The sequence below is a fragment of the Pseudoliparis swirei genome, chromosome 7 (assembly GCF_029220125.1).
Source record: "Pseudoliparis swirei isolate HS2019 ecotype Mariana Trench chromosome 7, NWPU_hadal_v1, whole genome shotgun sequence".
NCBI lineage: Eukaryota > Metazoa > Chordata > Actinopteri > Perciformes > Liparidae > Pseudoliparis > Pseudoliparis swirei.
The window spans coordinates 28,410,110-28,427,900 of NC_079394.1; the positions used below are offsets into that span (position 1 = coordinate 28,410,110).

A 17,791-nucleotide genomic window follows, 5' to 3' on the forward strand; every position below is an offset into this window, starting at 1 on the left:
TTCTTTCTCTCTCGTTCACATCCTCCAGCATATTGTCTGTCTCCTCTGAGTCAGGGAGTATTTTATGGGGCTGGCCAGTCTGACTCAACAAATAATCAACTCCGATAAGCTCACCTGTGAAAAAGAGCAGAAACCCCAGCTTAAAAAGACAAACAAACACCACTAGTTTTAGTCAAAGCATACATATAACCGACAAAATTATTATGTAGCCAGGTATTTAACAATACATACCAGTGTATTTCGAAGGTGGCCTGAAGGCAGGGCCGGAGTGGGGCCACTTTTCAGCCCGGGAATTTCAGGCTCAAGACCAGCCCACTTTTTTCATGGTCGTGGAAATTGGATAAATGAAGCAACAGTTCAGCTCTTACTATCCTGTAGTTCTTTTATTAATACCATGATCCAACAAATAATGTAAAGGTTAAATACAACAATAATAATCCACTTAAGATGAGAAGTTAACAAAAAATATGCATCACATAAAAAAAGGCAGAAGGCGTAGCAGATTGTCAGACTCAGATGGGCAATAGGCTGATTTGTTGGAGTGAGACCTCATGGGGGCCGTCATGGTCATTGTCATGGTCATGGTCATGGTCATTGTCATTATCATTTTTCTGCATGATTATTATATAGTGGTGATTTACTCCTTTACTACACCCACTTCTGAGCAAACAATGCATATTGGTTCATCAAGTACTGTCATATACTGCTCTTTCTTAGAATATATAACTTTAATTCATATTGTTTCCTCTGTTATCCTCTCTACATGTCCCTGTAGTCATGGCCTCCTCATTGCAAATGTCGGGCTCATCATTTTCAGCAGGAGACTGTCTTATCGCTGATCCGAAGCTACAAAGAAAAATTCAGTCATATTACTGCATACTTCAATATCAATATCAATAGTATATATCAATATTTGCATCATATTTGCAAAGTCTATGGATCGCCATATTTTGGGTGATATAAAAAAGCTAATATTTTAATTCAATTTAATATTTTGCTTGGGAATAGGTTGACAACGCTGCAATGATATTAATCAAGGCTACAACGTTAGCCGAATAGTTATGTTGCTAATCATTAGGCCTTTGTCTCTCTTTACTAGTTGCCACTTGTGTTTGTCCTCTTGAAAATAAATCTGTAAACTTGGCACATTTGGCAGCATCCTCCTCCAATGCCTTTCTTTTTTCAACCTGGCTTTTTCAGCCCTCCTGCCCTCTTCCTGCCTGACGCGTATCGTTGAGGTCGGGCCGGCCCAGCTATCCGTAGCTGAGAAAACTTTTTGGAAAAGACGGCGAAGGGCCGAACCAACTCTATTTTGGAGGGGTGAACTTCCCGCATGGTACAACCATGCAGAGGCTCAGTGTCAGAATGCGGGCATGTTTAGCCCACTTTAAGAGAAGATGGACTAACTTGACAAATGTCAACAAATAAAATTCTCGACCGGCCCAGAAGTGAAGCGGCCCACCGGGAACTCTCCCGATTCTCCCGATTACCCACCCCGGGCCTGCCTGAAGGTTGGCACAAATGCCCGACCAAACACCTTCAGTGTGTTGGTGTTGACACAGTGTGTCACGTCACCGGCGTACGTCAAGAACGATGACGGCTTGCTGGTCACCGCTGCAGTCGCCCGATCCTGGTTCCACCTGTTCAGGCCTTCCAGGAGATACAACTGGAAATTCAGCACATTTGCACTCGTTCCTGGAAAGAAAAGAAATGTTTTTAATGCTTTCCAATCTGAATAATGCTTTCAAACATAACCTAAAAGTTATTTTATTTTTTTAAACACGAGAGACACTAACCTGGAATGAACCTGTTCAAGTGGAGGTGAAAGGACTCCAGGGATGTGGACCCTCTGGCACAGCGGTATCGTGTCAGGATGACCCGACTCTTGGTGGTCGTTCCGACCTTTGTGTAGAGCGGCACACCTGGAACGTCCTGGATGCACCCCACGTGGCGCTTTTGCACTGCCAAATGTGCTCATGCGTGCCTGGTCCAGCAGTGGCACCCCCATGAGGTCTCTTCCCCTTTCCCCACCCAGAGTATGTAGCAGCTGCTCGAGGAGTTTGATGGTGGTCTCCACACCGCGTGTCCTCCTACGGCAGTACTGGCTCAGCTCGCTTCTTACTGATCTGCGTGTCCACCAGGCGATCAGTAATTCCTAGCACACCCTCTTGCCAGGCTGCTCTCTCTTGCCTGCGCAACAGAGTGACGTCCCCTGCGTCCCACTCAAAGATACAGGCTGACAAGCTGCTCATGAAGATGGGATAGAGGGTGTGAGCATCGGTAGTGCAGCCGACAGCCAGCCTCCGCATAAAGTGCCATATGTCCAGCCGTATGTGGATGTCTGGCCAAGCTGCTAACCTGGTCTGCAGCTTGCTCAACCCTTCATTTATACAGCAGCCACAGTCGATGTAAAGCACCAGTGGGGGTGGGACAGCGGCCTGGCGGTACCGCTCCATCACTCCGGAGACCATCACGTCCAGTCGGCCCTCCTGCACCGTCAGGACACTGTTCACTATCTGGCCGACCTCATTGCCGATGGAGGTCACCCAGAGAGCTGTCCCCCTGCCGTGGCCGGCCAGCTTCTTTGTGATCTGTGATGTGACGGCAGTGATCTTTAAGATTACACTTCTGTTACCACATTATCTACATCAGTGAGGAAAGTAGATTTATTACACATTCTAAATCTATAATTATTGCAAATGTATTTTATCACAGACAACTATGTTAATGTGTACAGGAGAATACATATAATGTACATGGCAATGTAATACAGTTATATTATGTCTTACCTTTTTGGTTGAGTCCATCTTTAAGATAGACCCAAATGTGGAGGTGATGCTGGCCCTAATGTGGTCGATGCGGCAGAGGATGTCCCTGCCGTACACAGACAGCAGCCAGCGACTGGTGGGGATGTCGATGGGCTCTGGGGGCTCCTGGCAGACCACTGGAAGGAGACTGGGCCGCTCCACAAAGTCAGCACACTCCCCAGCATAGTGTGCTAACCGGTTCAGCCATTCCTCCCCATGGTTCTCCTTCAGCTGCCTTGCCAGCCGTGCTGGACTGTTGCCGAGAGTACGGTCCCGAAGCAGCCGAATGACACGGATGTCACAAGCATACCTGAAATGCACATTTCATTTTATTTATTTGTTTGGCTATTTAAATACAGGGACAGTGTAGAATAAACATATAGCACCAAGTGTAACACTATTCTAATATGCACCTGTATTTATGAATTTACAAATACATTTGACAAAAAAGTGTTTATTTTCCTTTGTTGCAGTGATTAGTTACATTTTCAAGGGAGGCGGTTTCAAAACCGCTTGACTCACTTTTGGGTCAGGATCAGTCGAAACAGCTGTTGGTGTGGCAGGTCTAGCTGGTTCCGGACAGTCTGACTCGTTGACAGGTATTGTTTGGAGCACACATTACACTTGAGTGTCTCCGTCACCATCAGGTAATACCTGTCGATGTCCAGGACCTTCCTCGACCTCTTGTGGACACCGGAGCCCGTCAGCTGCTTCCCACAATCTGGGCAGAACACCCTCACCTTCCACAGGCGGTAGGGCATCCACACCATCAGTGGGTGTGTAAAAAAGCGGTCGGGTGTTGGAGTCTGATGGTAGATGAGGGCCGGGCCAGGGGGCTCATACCACAGCTTCAAATCTGTCCGCAGTTTGCCGGAGGGAAAGAGGGTGTTGGCAATCCACCTCTGGTCCTGCACAGGGATGGTCTTTCTCATCTCCGACGGCAACCAGAATGAAGCTGCAGCCCCAGCAACGGCTAGCTGAACTCCTCCAGGCTCACCCTGTTTGGAAGACGATGACAACAAATGATAATTACGTCCATGCATAAATAAAGGCAACACAAAATATGACTTAAAATAAAGCAAGACCAATACAGTAAGCTGCACTGTACTCACAGCATCTTCAGCAACGCCATAGTTCCCAGTAGGGCTGGGTGTCTGATAGGTTTTTTTCCTCTCTTATATCATTTAAAATATTCACGGTCAAGGAGGTGAGAATGAATCACAGACAACGTAGTATCTTTTCAAGCTTTGGCCAAAGGGGAAGCTCAGTCAGACGCACATGCTCTGAACACGACGACCTCCCAGGCATTCCGCTGAGCAACCCTTTGGTCCAGCCTTTTATTGAAAGCTTATCACACACACACACAACAACGGAGAAGTGGAACTGAGGACAAGTTGACATATTCCTTCCGTCTGGTTTGTTATCACTTCTTTATCCGACTCCCACAACACATAACACAACCTTCGGGTGGGAACGCGGAGTTCGAGGAGCTCCTCTGATTGTTGAGTTTAAGATACGGTAAGCAATAAACATAACACACATTAATATCTCTGTCAGTTCCCTCCTGTTTATGCTAATTGCTTATTATCTAAACATGGTCAATAATGGCACTCATTTTATTTGTCTACCTCTAAGCAGCATGTGATTTACGTATTTGGGTTAAGCAGTTAAAGCAGAATCATGATTATTCTTGTTACACATAATTTGTTAGTAACACCACACATTTATATCTCTTTGGGAATTAAACTTTTTAGTCAGCAGTTTCACATCATTAATTGTCCGTTCCTTGTGAGGAGTTTTACACAATTATGTCATACAAGCTTAAACCAAAAGTTTACGTTATATTTTCTTAAACGGGAGCATTGATCTCCCTTGCTCCTCTCGTTTGAGTTCCTCGGGACCTCTCGCTCCATCACCCGAGGCGACACCTAAGAGCAGGGATTGTTGGTTTCTTCACTGACGTTGAGATGGCTGTCTTTTAAGCGGACAGCCCCCTTTGAAGTCAGTCTTCCCCTCTGCTCGTGGTCGTCTCGGGATCAGGGCACTGGTCCGGGATTTCTGTAGGGAGGGAACAGTTTGCAATGGGAAAGATGTATCCAGGTGGTCCTCTCGGCTATCTTTACAGCGGTTGCAGTCGTCAGAAGGACTTGGAATGGTCCCTCCCAGCGGACGTCGCTCCACGTCTTTTTTCTTGATGGCCAGCGGATGCAGACCCAGTCGCCGACCTGTACAGACATAATGGGGAGACAGGTGAATCTGGCAAGACATTTGCTTCCCTGACTCCTCTCCCCATCATGGTCTTCTTCATGTACTCCACTAGTGTTTCTTTCTCACCCACTTGCTCTAAATCTGGGTGAGTTAGTGGTAGGCGGTAGGGTCGTCCATGAATGATTAGGTTTCCTTGAGGGTTTGTGCTTGATGCATGTCACACATGCTTTACAAAAAAATTTTAAGTAGTTTTGTTCTATCATAGATACCATCCCTCCTGTTGAGACATGGCATTGCCCATGACTCAAAATAGCAACGGCCTTGATTAGACTTCTTGGTAGGATCGGTTTTCCTTCTATACAAGGTATGTCGGTGGGACGGTTACGTAGGCGTGTGGAAATCGGTGGGGGCTTTGGGTCCTGGAGCTCTTTTAATTTTGGATATAACGGTGTGGTGACGCGGTCGTATGCTGGAGGTGTAACGTCCTCCTCGTCATCCGGCACGCTCTGTGGCTCCTCTCCGGGCTGGACGCTTGTCTCTGAGGTGCTGGTGAACTGCTTTTACGTTGGTCTCGTCCAACTCGGTTTTTGTGTACAGGGCCTGTGAACTATTTTTCCCTTGCGCGATTTCCACGGCCCTTAAGTTTTCTTTTACTTGGGCTTGTGCCCTCTTTTGCTCTGGAACCACTGTTCTGCTTGTTTTAAGTCGTGGTGTTTTGATGCGCTTAGTCTGGGTTTTGTTTTCTGGCGATGGTTTTAGATTTTACAGATTGTTTCTATCTCAAAACGTTTAGTTCGCCGGAAAAACCGTATTTTGTTTTCCATTTTTTCAGATATTTTACACTATCTGAGTCCTGTTTGAACATAAACAATGTGTCCCCTGAAAATTCGCCTTCAGGTTTTCCGTGAGAATTACCCATTGTTTATGGAGTGATCGTATAGTATTAGTACATTTCCTTGTTTATTTACCCAAACTTTGCCAATCTGTGGTTGTCTAATTGAACAGGTCGGGCGACGCTGCTTCAAATAGAGTCACAGCATTTATTCACAAACACATATAAACAAACAAAGTTAAACAAACACGTATAAACCCCTCCAATACGTATTAGTTCACAACACTTATTTTTACGATGCGTAGTCAACCTTTATTTTTCGCAAAAAGGGCAAAACCTTGTGTTCCTTTATTTCTCGCAAAAAGGGCAAACCCTTATGTTTACAGCGCGTATTCCACCTTTATTCCTCGCAAAAGGGCAAACCTTATTTTCCCGACCCGTAGTCAACCTTTATTTCTCGCAAAAAGGGCAAAACCATACGTACTTTGTCTGGGTCAGTCTCCCTCGGTCTTCCGATCCGCCGGATCCCGTCAATCCTGACTGGATCTCCTCTCCATGAAATTATTATCCACTGCTGCGCGGTCTCTTAATCCGATGCTCAGTCGGGACCCTGCACAGGTGTCAGTGGCTCCGCAGGAAAAAGAAAAATCCAGCCGATGGGTATGTTGGGATCCGGGTCACGGCACCAAGTTATGATAGGTTTTTTCTCTCTATATCATGTAAAATATTCACGGTTAAGGAGGTGAGAATGAATCACAGACAACGTAGTATCTTTGGTCGAAGCTTTGGACCAAAGGGGAAGCTCAGTCAGTCGCACATGCTCTGAACACGACGACCTCCAAGGCATTCCGCTGAGCAACCCTTTGGTCCAGCCTTTTATTGAAAGCTTATCACACACACACACAACAACGGAGAAGTGGAATTGAGGACAAGTTGACATATTCCTTCCGTCTGGTTTGTTATCACTTCTTTATCCGACTCCCACAACACATAACACAACCTTCGGGTGGGAACGCGGAGTTCGAGGAGCTCCTCTGATTGTTGAGTTTAAGATACGGTAAGCAATAAACATAACACACATTAATATCTCTGTCAGTGTCCTCACAGAGGACATACCAGGGGATGAAGGAGGCGCAGGGCTGCTGGGTGTCCTCACAGAGGACATACCAGGAGATGAAGGAGGTGCAGGGCTGCTGGGTGTCCTCACAGAGGATATGAAAGGAGGAGGAGGAGGAGAAGGGCTGGGGGTCCTCCTAGCCACTAAATGTGGCTTTAGTGAGGCCGACTTTGACCCACCAAAGCGTGATTTCGAAAACTGAAAGAAGAATCAGAGTGAATTTGAAGATGCAACACATACAAAATAATTCATTCTAAACTTGAATTCCCAAAAAATATATTCACCATTGACACACTTAGAACAGGTCGCAGAAAAGGCCGCGCTAAGTCCACGGACTGTTCAGAAGCAGCACGAGGTGCTGCAGCAGGTGCTGGTGCTGAGACTGAGGCCACGGACATTTCAGTAGCAGCAAGAGCTGCTGGAGCAGGTGCTGGTGCTGGAGCAGGTGCTGGAGCAGGTGCTGGAGCAGGTGCTGGTGCTGGAGCAGGTGCTGGTGCTGGAGCAGGTGCTGGTGCTGGAGCTGGTGCTGAGGCTGAGGCCACGGACTGTGGAACAACAGCAGAATATTGTAACAACAACAGCATAACAGCTTTGTAACAGACATGCAATGCAAGATGAACAATAAAGAGACATCATTATTAAACAAATCACCATAACGCCGTGGAATCCACAATCACAGGCCATGGTGGCCATGGACCCTCCAAAGAGCGTGGTCTGTCCACGGGCCTGCATGGGGCATTTCTCAATCTGAAATGGTAAGATTTGATATTTAGCCTGGAGTGAGTCACTCAGTGTACGAGGTCTTAATGACATTATCTGCGAATAAGTCAAGTCAATAAATCAAGTGTGTGGTATACTAATGACACTAATATGTAAACGGTCATTATTGTGTTATACTTTACCTTCTGATAGAAGGCGAACCACTTCTTCTGCCTTGGGGCTGGTCTATTGCCTCCTCCAGAAGGCCAAACCCCAGAGCTGGCAAACGCCCTCAGCCTTGCCATCCACTCCTTATCGCTCATAGCCTTGTGGCTCTTTGGTTTTGTGCTCATCTAAAGAGAACATTGAAACAACGATAATATCTAAATATAGCCATAACCATGGTGTGCTGAGCTTGCTGAATTAGTGCATATGTATGAGTACAGTAACACAGACACAGCAACTGTTAGTTAAGCAAACTACACTGATAACATGTTGTCGGTTATTGAAACATGGTATTTACACATGTAATCATATCAATACATATAAATATATATATATATATGGATACACATTATTCACAATTATACTGTGTAATTATACTGTTTCTATAATAAGTCTGTACCAGTTGTTAAATACCAGTAATAAACTATGACTCTATTTCCTTTAACGCTATATATAAAATGAAGATATATTATAAGAGTCTTTATAAATTAACCATGTACATCTGCTGTCTATACTTGGACGTTTGCGTGTTTTCACTCGGTGCATTACAGTAGTATTTATCCATGGCCGTTTCCGGACATTTTTGCAGGTCACGTTAATATTATACACTTATTATGACACGACTTGCGTTGGCCTTTCATGATCTTGCGAGCCTTAGCTCGTTATGCAAATGTACAAATGGCAACCAATGACTTCATGTAGATACACAGTGTATTACTAATGGAGAAGAGAATAAAACCATGCCATGTCACGGACGATTGTTATGCTTGCGCTTGGCTACTGACTGCTATACCATTGTCCAACACTCGTTATTACAATGTAGGTAACGCGATGTCGAACATTAAGCTCGCTGTGCCTGTAACGTCATGTGACACGGCGGGCGCGAAAAAAGTTAACAACCTAGATGTGACGTTTACGGTGGCGGCTATGAATAATAAAGTAGGATAACTTACGGTTGACACGTTGTCTTCGTTGTAGAAAAGAGCTTACGTCCAATGTCATGCGTAGCCGTGTTTGTGATCTTGTGCGGCGTAACGATTGGCTGAATCCATTGTGAGGCCGACGCATCATTGGCCCTTCCATTGTTGAATTGTATGCGTTCACGTCGTACCAACCTTCGCGAGACTTGCCGCGAGATTTGGCCGCTTGCCGCGAGATTTGGCCGGTTTGCCCTGCGGCACCGTGATTGGTCGAATCCATTGTGAGGCCGAAACGCCATTGGCCCATCCATTGTTGAGCGAGCACAGGGTTTGGGCGCTGACAATGGATTTTTTACTGGCCATGCCTGAGGCAGATAGCGCGATACTTGGATGGGAGACCACCTGGGAATACCAGGTGCTGTAAACTTTTGCCCACTCTTTCAAAAAACCCACAGTCTTCATTTAATCGATGGTACATCCCCAACTACGGGGTTTCTCTTTTTCGGGGGATGGGGGGCAAGGTGCAAAATGCTTACAGGTGTTTTCTCTTCGACGGGGGGAGGGGAGATCGGGAAGGTTTAGGTCTTTGCCCAAAGTGATGAAAAGTAAGGACGACGTGCGTACAGGTGTAGATCAGTGCTGAGAATCCAATAGGAGTTGTAAAACAGCCGCTAATGTGGTCAACCTCACAGGGATGTTATGGACTAAAAAAGAAAAAGGGAGGGAGATCGGGTCTCCGATTCTTTAACACGCCCGATCTCGTCTGATCTCGGAAGCTAAGCAGGGTCGGGCCCGGTCAGTACTTGGATGGGAGACCGCCTGGGAATACCAGGTGCTGTAAGCTTTTTCCCACTCTTTCAAAAAAACCACAGGCTTCATTTTGTCGATGGTACATCCCCAACTACGGGGTTTCTCTTTTTCGGGGGATGGGGGGCAAGGTGCAAAGTGCTTACAGGTGTTTTCTCTTCGATGGGAGGGGAGATCGGGAAGGTTTTGGTCTTTGCCCAAAGTGATGAAAAGTAAGGACGACGTGCGTACAGGTGTAGATCAGTGCTGAGAATCCAATAGGAGTTGTAAAACAGCCGCTAATGTGGTCAACCTCACAGGGATGTTATGGAGTAAAAAAGAAAAAGGGAGGGAGATCGGGTCTCCGATTCTTTAAAAGGCTCATTTGTAGGCTCACTTTTCGCTTACGGCCATACCACCCAGAACACGCCCGATCTCGTCTGATCTCGGAAACTAAGAAGGGTCGGGCCTGGTCAGTACTTGGATGGGAGACCGCCTGGGAATACCAGGTGCTGTAAGCTTTTTCCCACTCTTTCAAAAAAACCACAGGCTTCATTTTGTCGATGGTACATCCCCAACTACGGGGTTTCTCTTTTTCGGGGGATGGGGGGCAAGGTGCAAAGTGCTTACAGGTGTTTTCTCTTCGACGGGGGGAGGGGAGATCGGGAAGGTTTTGGTCTTTGCCCAAAGTGATGAAAAGTAAGGACGACGTGCGTACAGGTGTAGATCAGTGCTGAGAATCCAATAGGAGTTGTAAAACAGCCGCTAATGTGGTCAACCTCACAGGGATGTTATGGACTAAAAAAGAAAAAGGGAGGGAGATCGGGTCTCCGATTCTTTAAAAGGCTCATTTGTAGGCTCACTTTTCGCTTACGGCCATACCACCCTGAACACGCCCGATCTCGTCTGATCTCGTCAGGTGTGAGCACAGCTGTGTGGGGGAAGGTTGGAGAACAGAGAGTCTCAGCTAGACCACTCGTTTCTTATTTGTTTGGATAATTACAGTTTTTGGAACCATTTATCGTTTTACTTTTTCCTTGGAGGTTTTTGACTTTTCCCCTAACATCTTCTTTGATGTTAGGGGAGACCTTGCTGAGAATGCAGAGCTGATCAGAATGGCGGATACAAGCAGAGAGCAGCCACGAGAGGCCATGCAGAGGAGAAGGAGGAAGAAACAACCAGCAAATACAACAGAAGCTTGACGGTGTTTTGCGAGAGAGTGATTGGAAGTGTGAGACTAACTACAATGGATGTCTTGACATTAATCGTGAAGAATGTGGAGTGGTGACCCGGTTGCAGAGTACGTAGTGGAGGTACTGGAGGTGACAATGGAGACCGCTGAAGGAAGAGGAGGCTGATGGATGGTGTGAAAAGTGGAGCATCTACCATAATGGGACAAGAAATTAACAGCAATGAGATGGTTGTATCTTTCTTAAACCTACGGTTTACATAGCAGACGACCAGATTCATAACCGGCTGAAGGAATGGAAGTCGGCGGTTTCGGCTATAAAGAGGAGGATGTGGCCTGGCGGGCGTGGCAGATGGGACTCGCTTCATGAAGGTGAAGTTCTGGGACGAGATAAAGTCCTCTTCCATATTCCACCAGTTTAACACCATGGAAGGGTGGAACACTCCGGGTAATTCACGACAGGCAGGAAAGAATCTGTGAGGCAATGTTTGAAGCCGGGCACATCTATCGAGTGCCCTGAATTCAGTGCTTTAAATGTGGTGAAAGAGGGCATTTTGCTCGAGTGTGGGAGAGAATGAGGAAGGAGAAGGCACCTCAGAGGGCCCTGTTGTAAATACAGTAGGACAGGGGGAGGAGAAGCCGGCTGTGGCACAGTATGGAGATGTGAAGAGAATGCAAGAGAGAGTGTAGAAGAAGAGGAACACAGCGGGTCTGAGCAGGTGACGGGTGTGAGGAGGCCGGACAGGCGGACGGCGGGGACGAGGGAGGCGGTGGCGACTGTGATCAGAGTGCTGTGAGTGAGAGCAGGGACAAACAGGGAAGGTGGGGAAAGGGGAAGGGTGAAGGATAGGGGCCCATTGGCGCGGGGGGGTGATGAAGACAGTGGTAAGGGTACAGGGGAGGCGGTGGTGGAGGGACGGGTGGCGAGGACATGGCACTGAGTGATGAGGGTGGAGATAACTTTACAAAGTAAAAAGTAACGAGGCGACCACTGGGGAAAGATGCCAGAGAAGGTAAATTCAAGTGCAAAATACCACAATGTTGATTTTCCTTTCATTAATGTTTTTAATGGTGTCTGTTGTGTCCTTCAATGCAAATGGTCTACGGACTGGGTACAGGAGACAGCAAGCCTTGATGGTGTGTGAGGCTGGCATCATATGTTTACAGGAGACGCACTGGGATGATGGATGTGTGAAGGAGTTAGAGAGAGAGTGGATGGGTGAAATGTTTGTGAATAATGGGAGGGATAATTCCAGGGGGGTAGCTATTTTAGTTAAAAGGGGAGTGGTTGAGAATGTAAGGAAATGTGAGTGATGGGAGAGCGATAGGGATTATTTTTGAGCACATGGGTAAAGAATTTAAATTATTGAATGTGTATGCACCAAATGAGGTAAAAAAAAGAGGAGAGTTTTTTGGAAGAATGGGGGGTATGTGTGGTAGAGATTGCATAATTGTGGGTGACTTTAATGTGTGGTGTGGAAGGCTGGATGCAACTGCAAGCATGTGCTTTACGAGTGACTCCTCAAGGAAAGTGCTGAAAGATGTTATGATTATGAATGGACTGAGAGATGTTTGGAGGGATAGGAATCCAAGAGGGAGGGTATTCTCTAGAAAACAAGTGGTGAGAGGGCAATTAAAACAGAGTAGGATAGATCTAGTTTTAGGTACAGTGAGCATTATAGGTCAAATAGGGACAGTTGGGTATACGGCAACAACTCTTAGTGACCACATGGCATTAAGATTCAACATAGGGCATCAATGTGAAAAGAGGGGGGGGGGGAGTGTGGTGTCTGAATGGAATGTTGATGAAAGAAGAGCATTACAAGGGGAAAGTAAGAGACCTTATAATGAGGAAAAAGACTGAGAGGTTATATGAAGAGGATATGGGGAAATGGTGGGAGGAGATGAAGGAGGAGCTAAAGAATTTAAGTATGAGCTACAGCTGTGGTAGGGGTAGGGAGGAAGAGAGAAGGAAAAGAGCCTACAGAGAGAGCTTGCTCAGGAAGCAGAGAGGGCAGAAAAGGGCAAAGGGCATGAATTAGGAAGGTATTTACAAATTAGAGCTGAGCTGGAGGAGATGGAGCAGAAGAGGTGCATGGGAGCTATAGTTAGGAGTAAGGCGAAATACGTGGTGGAGGGGGAGAAATGCTCAGGTTTTTTTTTAGGATTAGAGAAGATCAAACAGAAAAATAATTATTTGGAGACGGTTGAAGGGAAGGATGGGGAAAAGATAACAGATTTTGTAGGGATAGTTAAGAGGGTAGAAGAATTCTATAGGGAACTTTTTAGGAAAGAAGAGGTGGATGAAGAGAGTAAAGAGCAGGTGTTGGAGAAAATTAAGACAAAGATAAATGATGAAGCTAGGGAGATGAGTGAAGGAGAGATAGGGACAGGTGAAATAAAAGCAGCCATTTTAGGGTTAGGTAGGAATAAGAGTCCAGGGTTAGATGGGTTGATCGGGGAGTTTTATATCGAGTTTAGGGAAGAATTAGTGCCAGTATTAGAAAAATTGTTTAAATGGATAGAGAAGGAGGATGTGATGCCAGCGAGTATATCTACAGGGTTGATTAGCATAATATATAAGAAAGGGAGTAGGGACAGGCTAGAGAACTATAGGCCCATTAGCTGTTTGAATAGTGACTATAAAATATTAGCAAAAGTTTTGGAAAATAGGATTAAGAGGGTGATAGGGACAGTGGTAGGGAGTACACAAGCATACAGCATTCCAGGTAGGGACATAGCAGACACTATTAGTAGCATTAGGGACACAATAGAGCATATAAAGGGAGGAAGGGGGGGTATAGTGATGAGCATAGACTTGAATAAAGCATTTGACAGGGTTGATCATGGTACCCTATGGAGTCCTAGGAAGAGTAGGTTTTGGGCACCGCATGGTAGGGTGGATTCAAAGGATGTACAATAATGCTGTTAGTTGTGTTAAAATCAATGGGTTAGTGACAAATAGTTTTAGGTTGGAGAGGTCGGTCAGACAGGGGTGCCCATTGTCTGCTGTACTCTCTCAGCGGAGCCACTGGCTACTACTGAAAGGAAATAAAAAGATAAAGGCATAGACTTACCGGGTGGGCAAATCAGTCTGATATATCAGTACGCAGACGACACAACAGTGACCGTACAAGACCGTGAAAGTGCCCTTGAGGTCTTAAAAAACGTTGACCTTTATGGGAGAGCATCAGGAGCCAAGGTAAACATAGAAAAGTCAGAAATCATGTATTTTGGTGACAATGTAGGAGGGAGAAGGTATATAGGGTTGAAAGAAAGGAAGGACTGTTTTAAGGTGTTAGGGGTCAATCTAGGGATAAAGGCCAGAGAAGGGAGAGACAGTTTGAAGGGATACTGAATAGCATGAAGAGGACACTCGGGTTTTGGAGACTTAGGGGTTTAAAGCTTAAAGGAAAGGTAGTGATAGCGAATGCCCTCATAATGAGCAAACTTGTTTATACAATGACCGTGTTGGATGTGCCTGAGCGGGTGCTAAAGGAAGCAGAGAAAATGGTGAGTGATTTTCTCTGGGGAGGGAAAGGTGAAAATAGCTAGAGAAGTTTTAGAAAATGAGTACAAGGATGGTGGATTAAAGTTGATTAATTTAGAAAAGAAAAGGGATGCAATTCGATTAAAAATGATGTTAAGGTATATAAAGGATAAGACGGATCATGTATGGAAAGTGTTCTTAAAGGAGGCCATTAATAAATGTGGGGAGTGTGGAGATAGTGGAATATTTATGGAACTGAAGAAAGGAATGTTGAAAGGAGTGTCAGAGTTCTATAAAGAGATGTTGGTGGCATGGGGACAATTTGTGACAAATATGCAGTTTGAATGTAAGAATGTAAAGCAGGTGTGGGAGCAACCATTGTTCTTGAATCCCAAAATTACACATGAGGAGCACAATTTATAACTTGGCGATGTGGAGAGCAGGTTTTAGGAAGGTGAGAGATGTAGTCTATGAGTATGTACCGGGGTTCATGAGGGCCCAGGTAGTGGTGGATGAGGTGAGGGGAAATGGTGGTGAAATGTGATGGGTACTGGAGGGCTGATGGAAAGGATAAAAAATGGAATGCCAGAAGAATGGAGGAGAATGATTGGCACTGAGGTGATGGGGAATGATGAAGGAGATGTGGAAATGAAGGTGGGAGTGGGGCGATAGCAAACCTGAAGGATATCACAACCAGAATAGTGTATCAATGCTTGAGAGCAAAAGTGACAAGGAGACCAGCTGGGGAGAAAGTGTGGGGGAGAGTACTGACTGATATGGATGGGAAAAGAATATGGCTGAATCTGAGAGTGAAATGGAACAGCATTGAATGTGAAAACTTTGATTTCCTGTTACGTCACAATAGGGTCTTCAACAATTTAATTGTAAGTAAATTTGATGAGAGTGTAAATAAGCAGTGTGATGTGTGTAAGGTGAAAGTGGAAACTTGTTTACACGAGTTTGTAGAATGCAGAGAGTTGGAAATGTACTTTCAGAAATTGAAAGCTTTGATAAGCAGATGTTGGACAGGAGAGTTTAGAAACAATGGAATGGAAGGAGCTGTGGCTCTTTGGAGTGGTGGCGAAAGTGAAAGGTTGTAATATAAATCTGCTCAACTACACCTTAAGCCATGCAAGGTTTGCTGTCAAACTGAGAAGGAATATAGCTCATATTGAGAAAAGGGAAATGGCAGTGTGGAGTGTATTTCAAAGTATTATTAAAAGAGATGTAACAATGTTACATGGATATATCGAGGAGGAAGAATTTCAAAAAGGGTTTGTTGAGGGAAACACCTTTATCTTGATGAAGCAGGAAGGGGGTTTTTTGTTAGATTTTGCATAGAACAAATCCTAGTTTATTTTTTATTTATTTATTTTATTTCTTATTTTTTATTATTTTTAAATCTTTTTTTTACTATGTACATTGTTTGTGTTCTGTTTTTGAAGGTGAATGTATAAATTATGCGAATGTACTATTCTCCCAAAAGGCAGATATACTTTGGGCGCCCTGGTGTGAACGACAGCATTATAGAGAATAATTAATGACTGTGTGACAATGCTGTACATAACGTAATGTGATGTGTGTATATAATGTTATTTTTTGATAATAAAATATATATTTTTTAAACACGCCCGATCTCATCTGATCTCGGAAACTAAGAAAGGTCGGGCCTGGTCAGTACTTGGATAGGAGACAGCCTGGGAATACCAGGTGCTGTAAGCTTTTTCCCACTCTTTCAAAAAAACCACAGTCTTCATTTAGTCGATGGTACATCCCCAACTACGGGGTTTCTCTTTTTCGGGGGATGGGGGGCAAGGTGCAAAGTGCTTACAGGTGTTTTCTCTTCGACGGGGGGAGGGGAGATCGGGAAGGTTTAGGTCTTTGCCCAAAGTGATGAAAAGTAAGGACGACGTTCGTACAGGTGTAGATCAGTGCTGAGAATCCAATAGGAGTTGTAAAACAGCCGCTAATGTGGTCAACCTCACAGGGATGTTATGGAGTAAAAAAGAAAAAGGGAGGGAGATCGGGTCTCCGATTCTTTAAAAGGCTCATTTGTAGGCTCACTTTTCGCTTACGGCCATACCACCCTGAACACGCCCCTAGCAGGAAGCAGGAAGCAGGAAGCAGCATTATTTTCATATGCCCTGAATATTTTTCTGTTGGACTGGGAACGCATATCTTGAACCCCCAGCAGTGCTGCACTGTTTGGGGGGGAATTCCCCTACCTTTTCCCCCCTTTTTTTTCTAAAGGGGGGGGAGTATTTTTCCCTGCAAAATGACGGACCCAAATGTTGAACTGACACTGAATCCTCAAGCAAAAATGACGGAAGAGTACCATAAAAGGTTGGCCATAAGAATGAATGAAATAGAGAAAAAAGAGAGGATTACAAATGAGGGAAGAAAAATCGAAACCTGACCCTGAGTGTCGAGCTTGAGGGGAGAATTTTCAGCCATGGTGATGATGAGATGTGTGCATCAGCTGTGTGGCGCACTGGTGGTGTGCCGCTTCATCGGAGCCGGAAGTACGAAGTGACAGCGAGCCATCCGGAAGGGAAGGAGAGACTGCTGAGGGCTCCAAGATGGGCGAGACGAGGGACCATTCTGGGGAGCTGTGTAACGATGAGCTGGTGGTGTCCTTCCTCAACCTGCCTTACAACACTGACGGGAGATCTCGAGAAGCTCCACGGTTGGGAGTATCGGCTGTTTCCCCGATTAAAAGGCGGATGTGGCCGGGCACAAAGATTGCTGATGGCACCAGATTCCTCAAGGTAAAGTTCAATGACCAGATCCAGTCCCTGCCTTATTCAACCAAGTTTAACACGGCTCTGGGTGTGGAGCATTTTAGAGTAATACATGACAAACAGATAAAGGTATGCAGGATGTGTATTCAGCCGGGGCATCTCATGAGGGAATGTCCTGAATTTTCCTGCCATAAATGTGGAGTCCAGGGGCATTTTGCAAGGAAATGCAGCAAAAGCGCAGCAAAATGCAGTTTGTGCTTAAATAAAACTCAGGAATGTATATGTAACAAGAGTGAAAATGAAGATGTACAAACAGAGAATGAAGTCTCAGAGCCTGAGGGTGAGGGGGAAGAGGAGATGGGGGAAGGGAGCGGAGAAAGCGAGGCGAGTGATGTGTTGGGAGAAAGCAGTAAAGAGATTTTGCGGACGCCGTGTCGGAGGCCGTGGCGGAGAGGAGGTGGAGCGGAGGCTGTGCTTACAGATGGTGAAGGCGTGCAGATCACAGTGCCGGGTAAAAATTCCAGAGGGAATGGAGAGGAGGCGTGTGAGCCTGTGGGGAAAGCGGAGGGAAAAAGCGGTGGGACGGTGCTCGTAGGGAAGCCAATACTGCTGGTCCCACCCGCTGCTTTAAAAATCAAAACGGCCAAGGCCGCTCCACCAGCCTCTTCAGTAAGCAAAAGCCCCACATCCGAGCTAGGCACGGCGCTCCCTCCCAGGCCTGAAAATAGACGCCGCAAAACATCAAACGAGGCTCCGCAGACGGCAGAAGAGTCGGAC

General features: G+C 45.7%; 2 protein-coding genes, 1 non-coding gene and 1 pseudogene across 3 annotated transcripts in view; 2 read left to right on the forward strand and 2 right to left on the reverse strand.

The window, feature by feature from the left end:
* Window positions 1–17,791, reverse strand: part of LOC130196675 (protein NLRC5-like) — a 1,158,129-nt gene that overhangs the window by 216,361 nt on the left and 923,977 nt on the right.
* On the reverse strand, window positions 6,460–8,918 carry LOC130196717 (cyclin-dependent kinase inhibitor 1C-like). The gene is made up of 6 exons (XM_056419046.1): window positions 8,842–8,918; window positions 7,867–8,016; window positions 7,616–7,711; window positions 7,249–7,509; window positions 6,964–7,162; window positions 6,460–6,557 (listed from the first exon to the last, which is right to left on the reverse strand). Exons 2-6 carry the CDS (start codon window positions 8,014–8,016, stop codon window positions 6,538–6,540), a joined length of 726 nt encoding a protein of 241 aa, XP_056275021.1. The 5' UTR covers window positions 8,842–8,918; the 3' UTR covers window positions 6,460–6,537.
* Window positions 9,533–9,652, forward strand: LOC130197488 (5S ribosomal RNA; annotated as a pseudogene).
* On the forward strand, window positions 9,997–10,115 carry LOC130197475 (5S ribosomal RNA). The gene has a single exon (XR_008832453.1). It is a non-coding gene; the product is annotated as a 5S ribosomal RNA (ribosomal RNA).

What these genes read in the sequence shown, in the direction of transcription:
- LOC130196717 (XM_056419046.1), bottom strand. Translation starts at nt 8,016, where the DNA reads ATGAGCACAAAACCAAAGAGCCACAAGGCTATGAGCGATAAGGAGTGG. An exon ending in CTGTTCTAAGTGTGTCAATG is followed by an intron (nt 7,163 to 7,248) that starts GTGAATATATTT and finishes TTCTTCTTTCAG; the next exon opens with TTTTCGAAATCACGCTTTGG. An exon ending in TGCGCCTCCTTCATCCCCTG is followed by an intron (nt 6,558 to 6,963) that starts GTATGTCCTCTG and finishes TACATGATATAG; the next exon opens with AGAGAAAAAACCTATCATAA.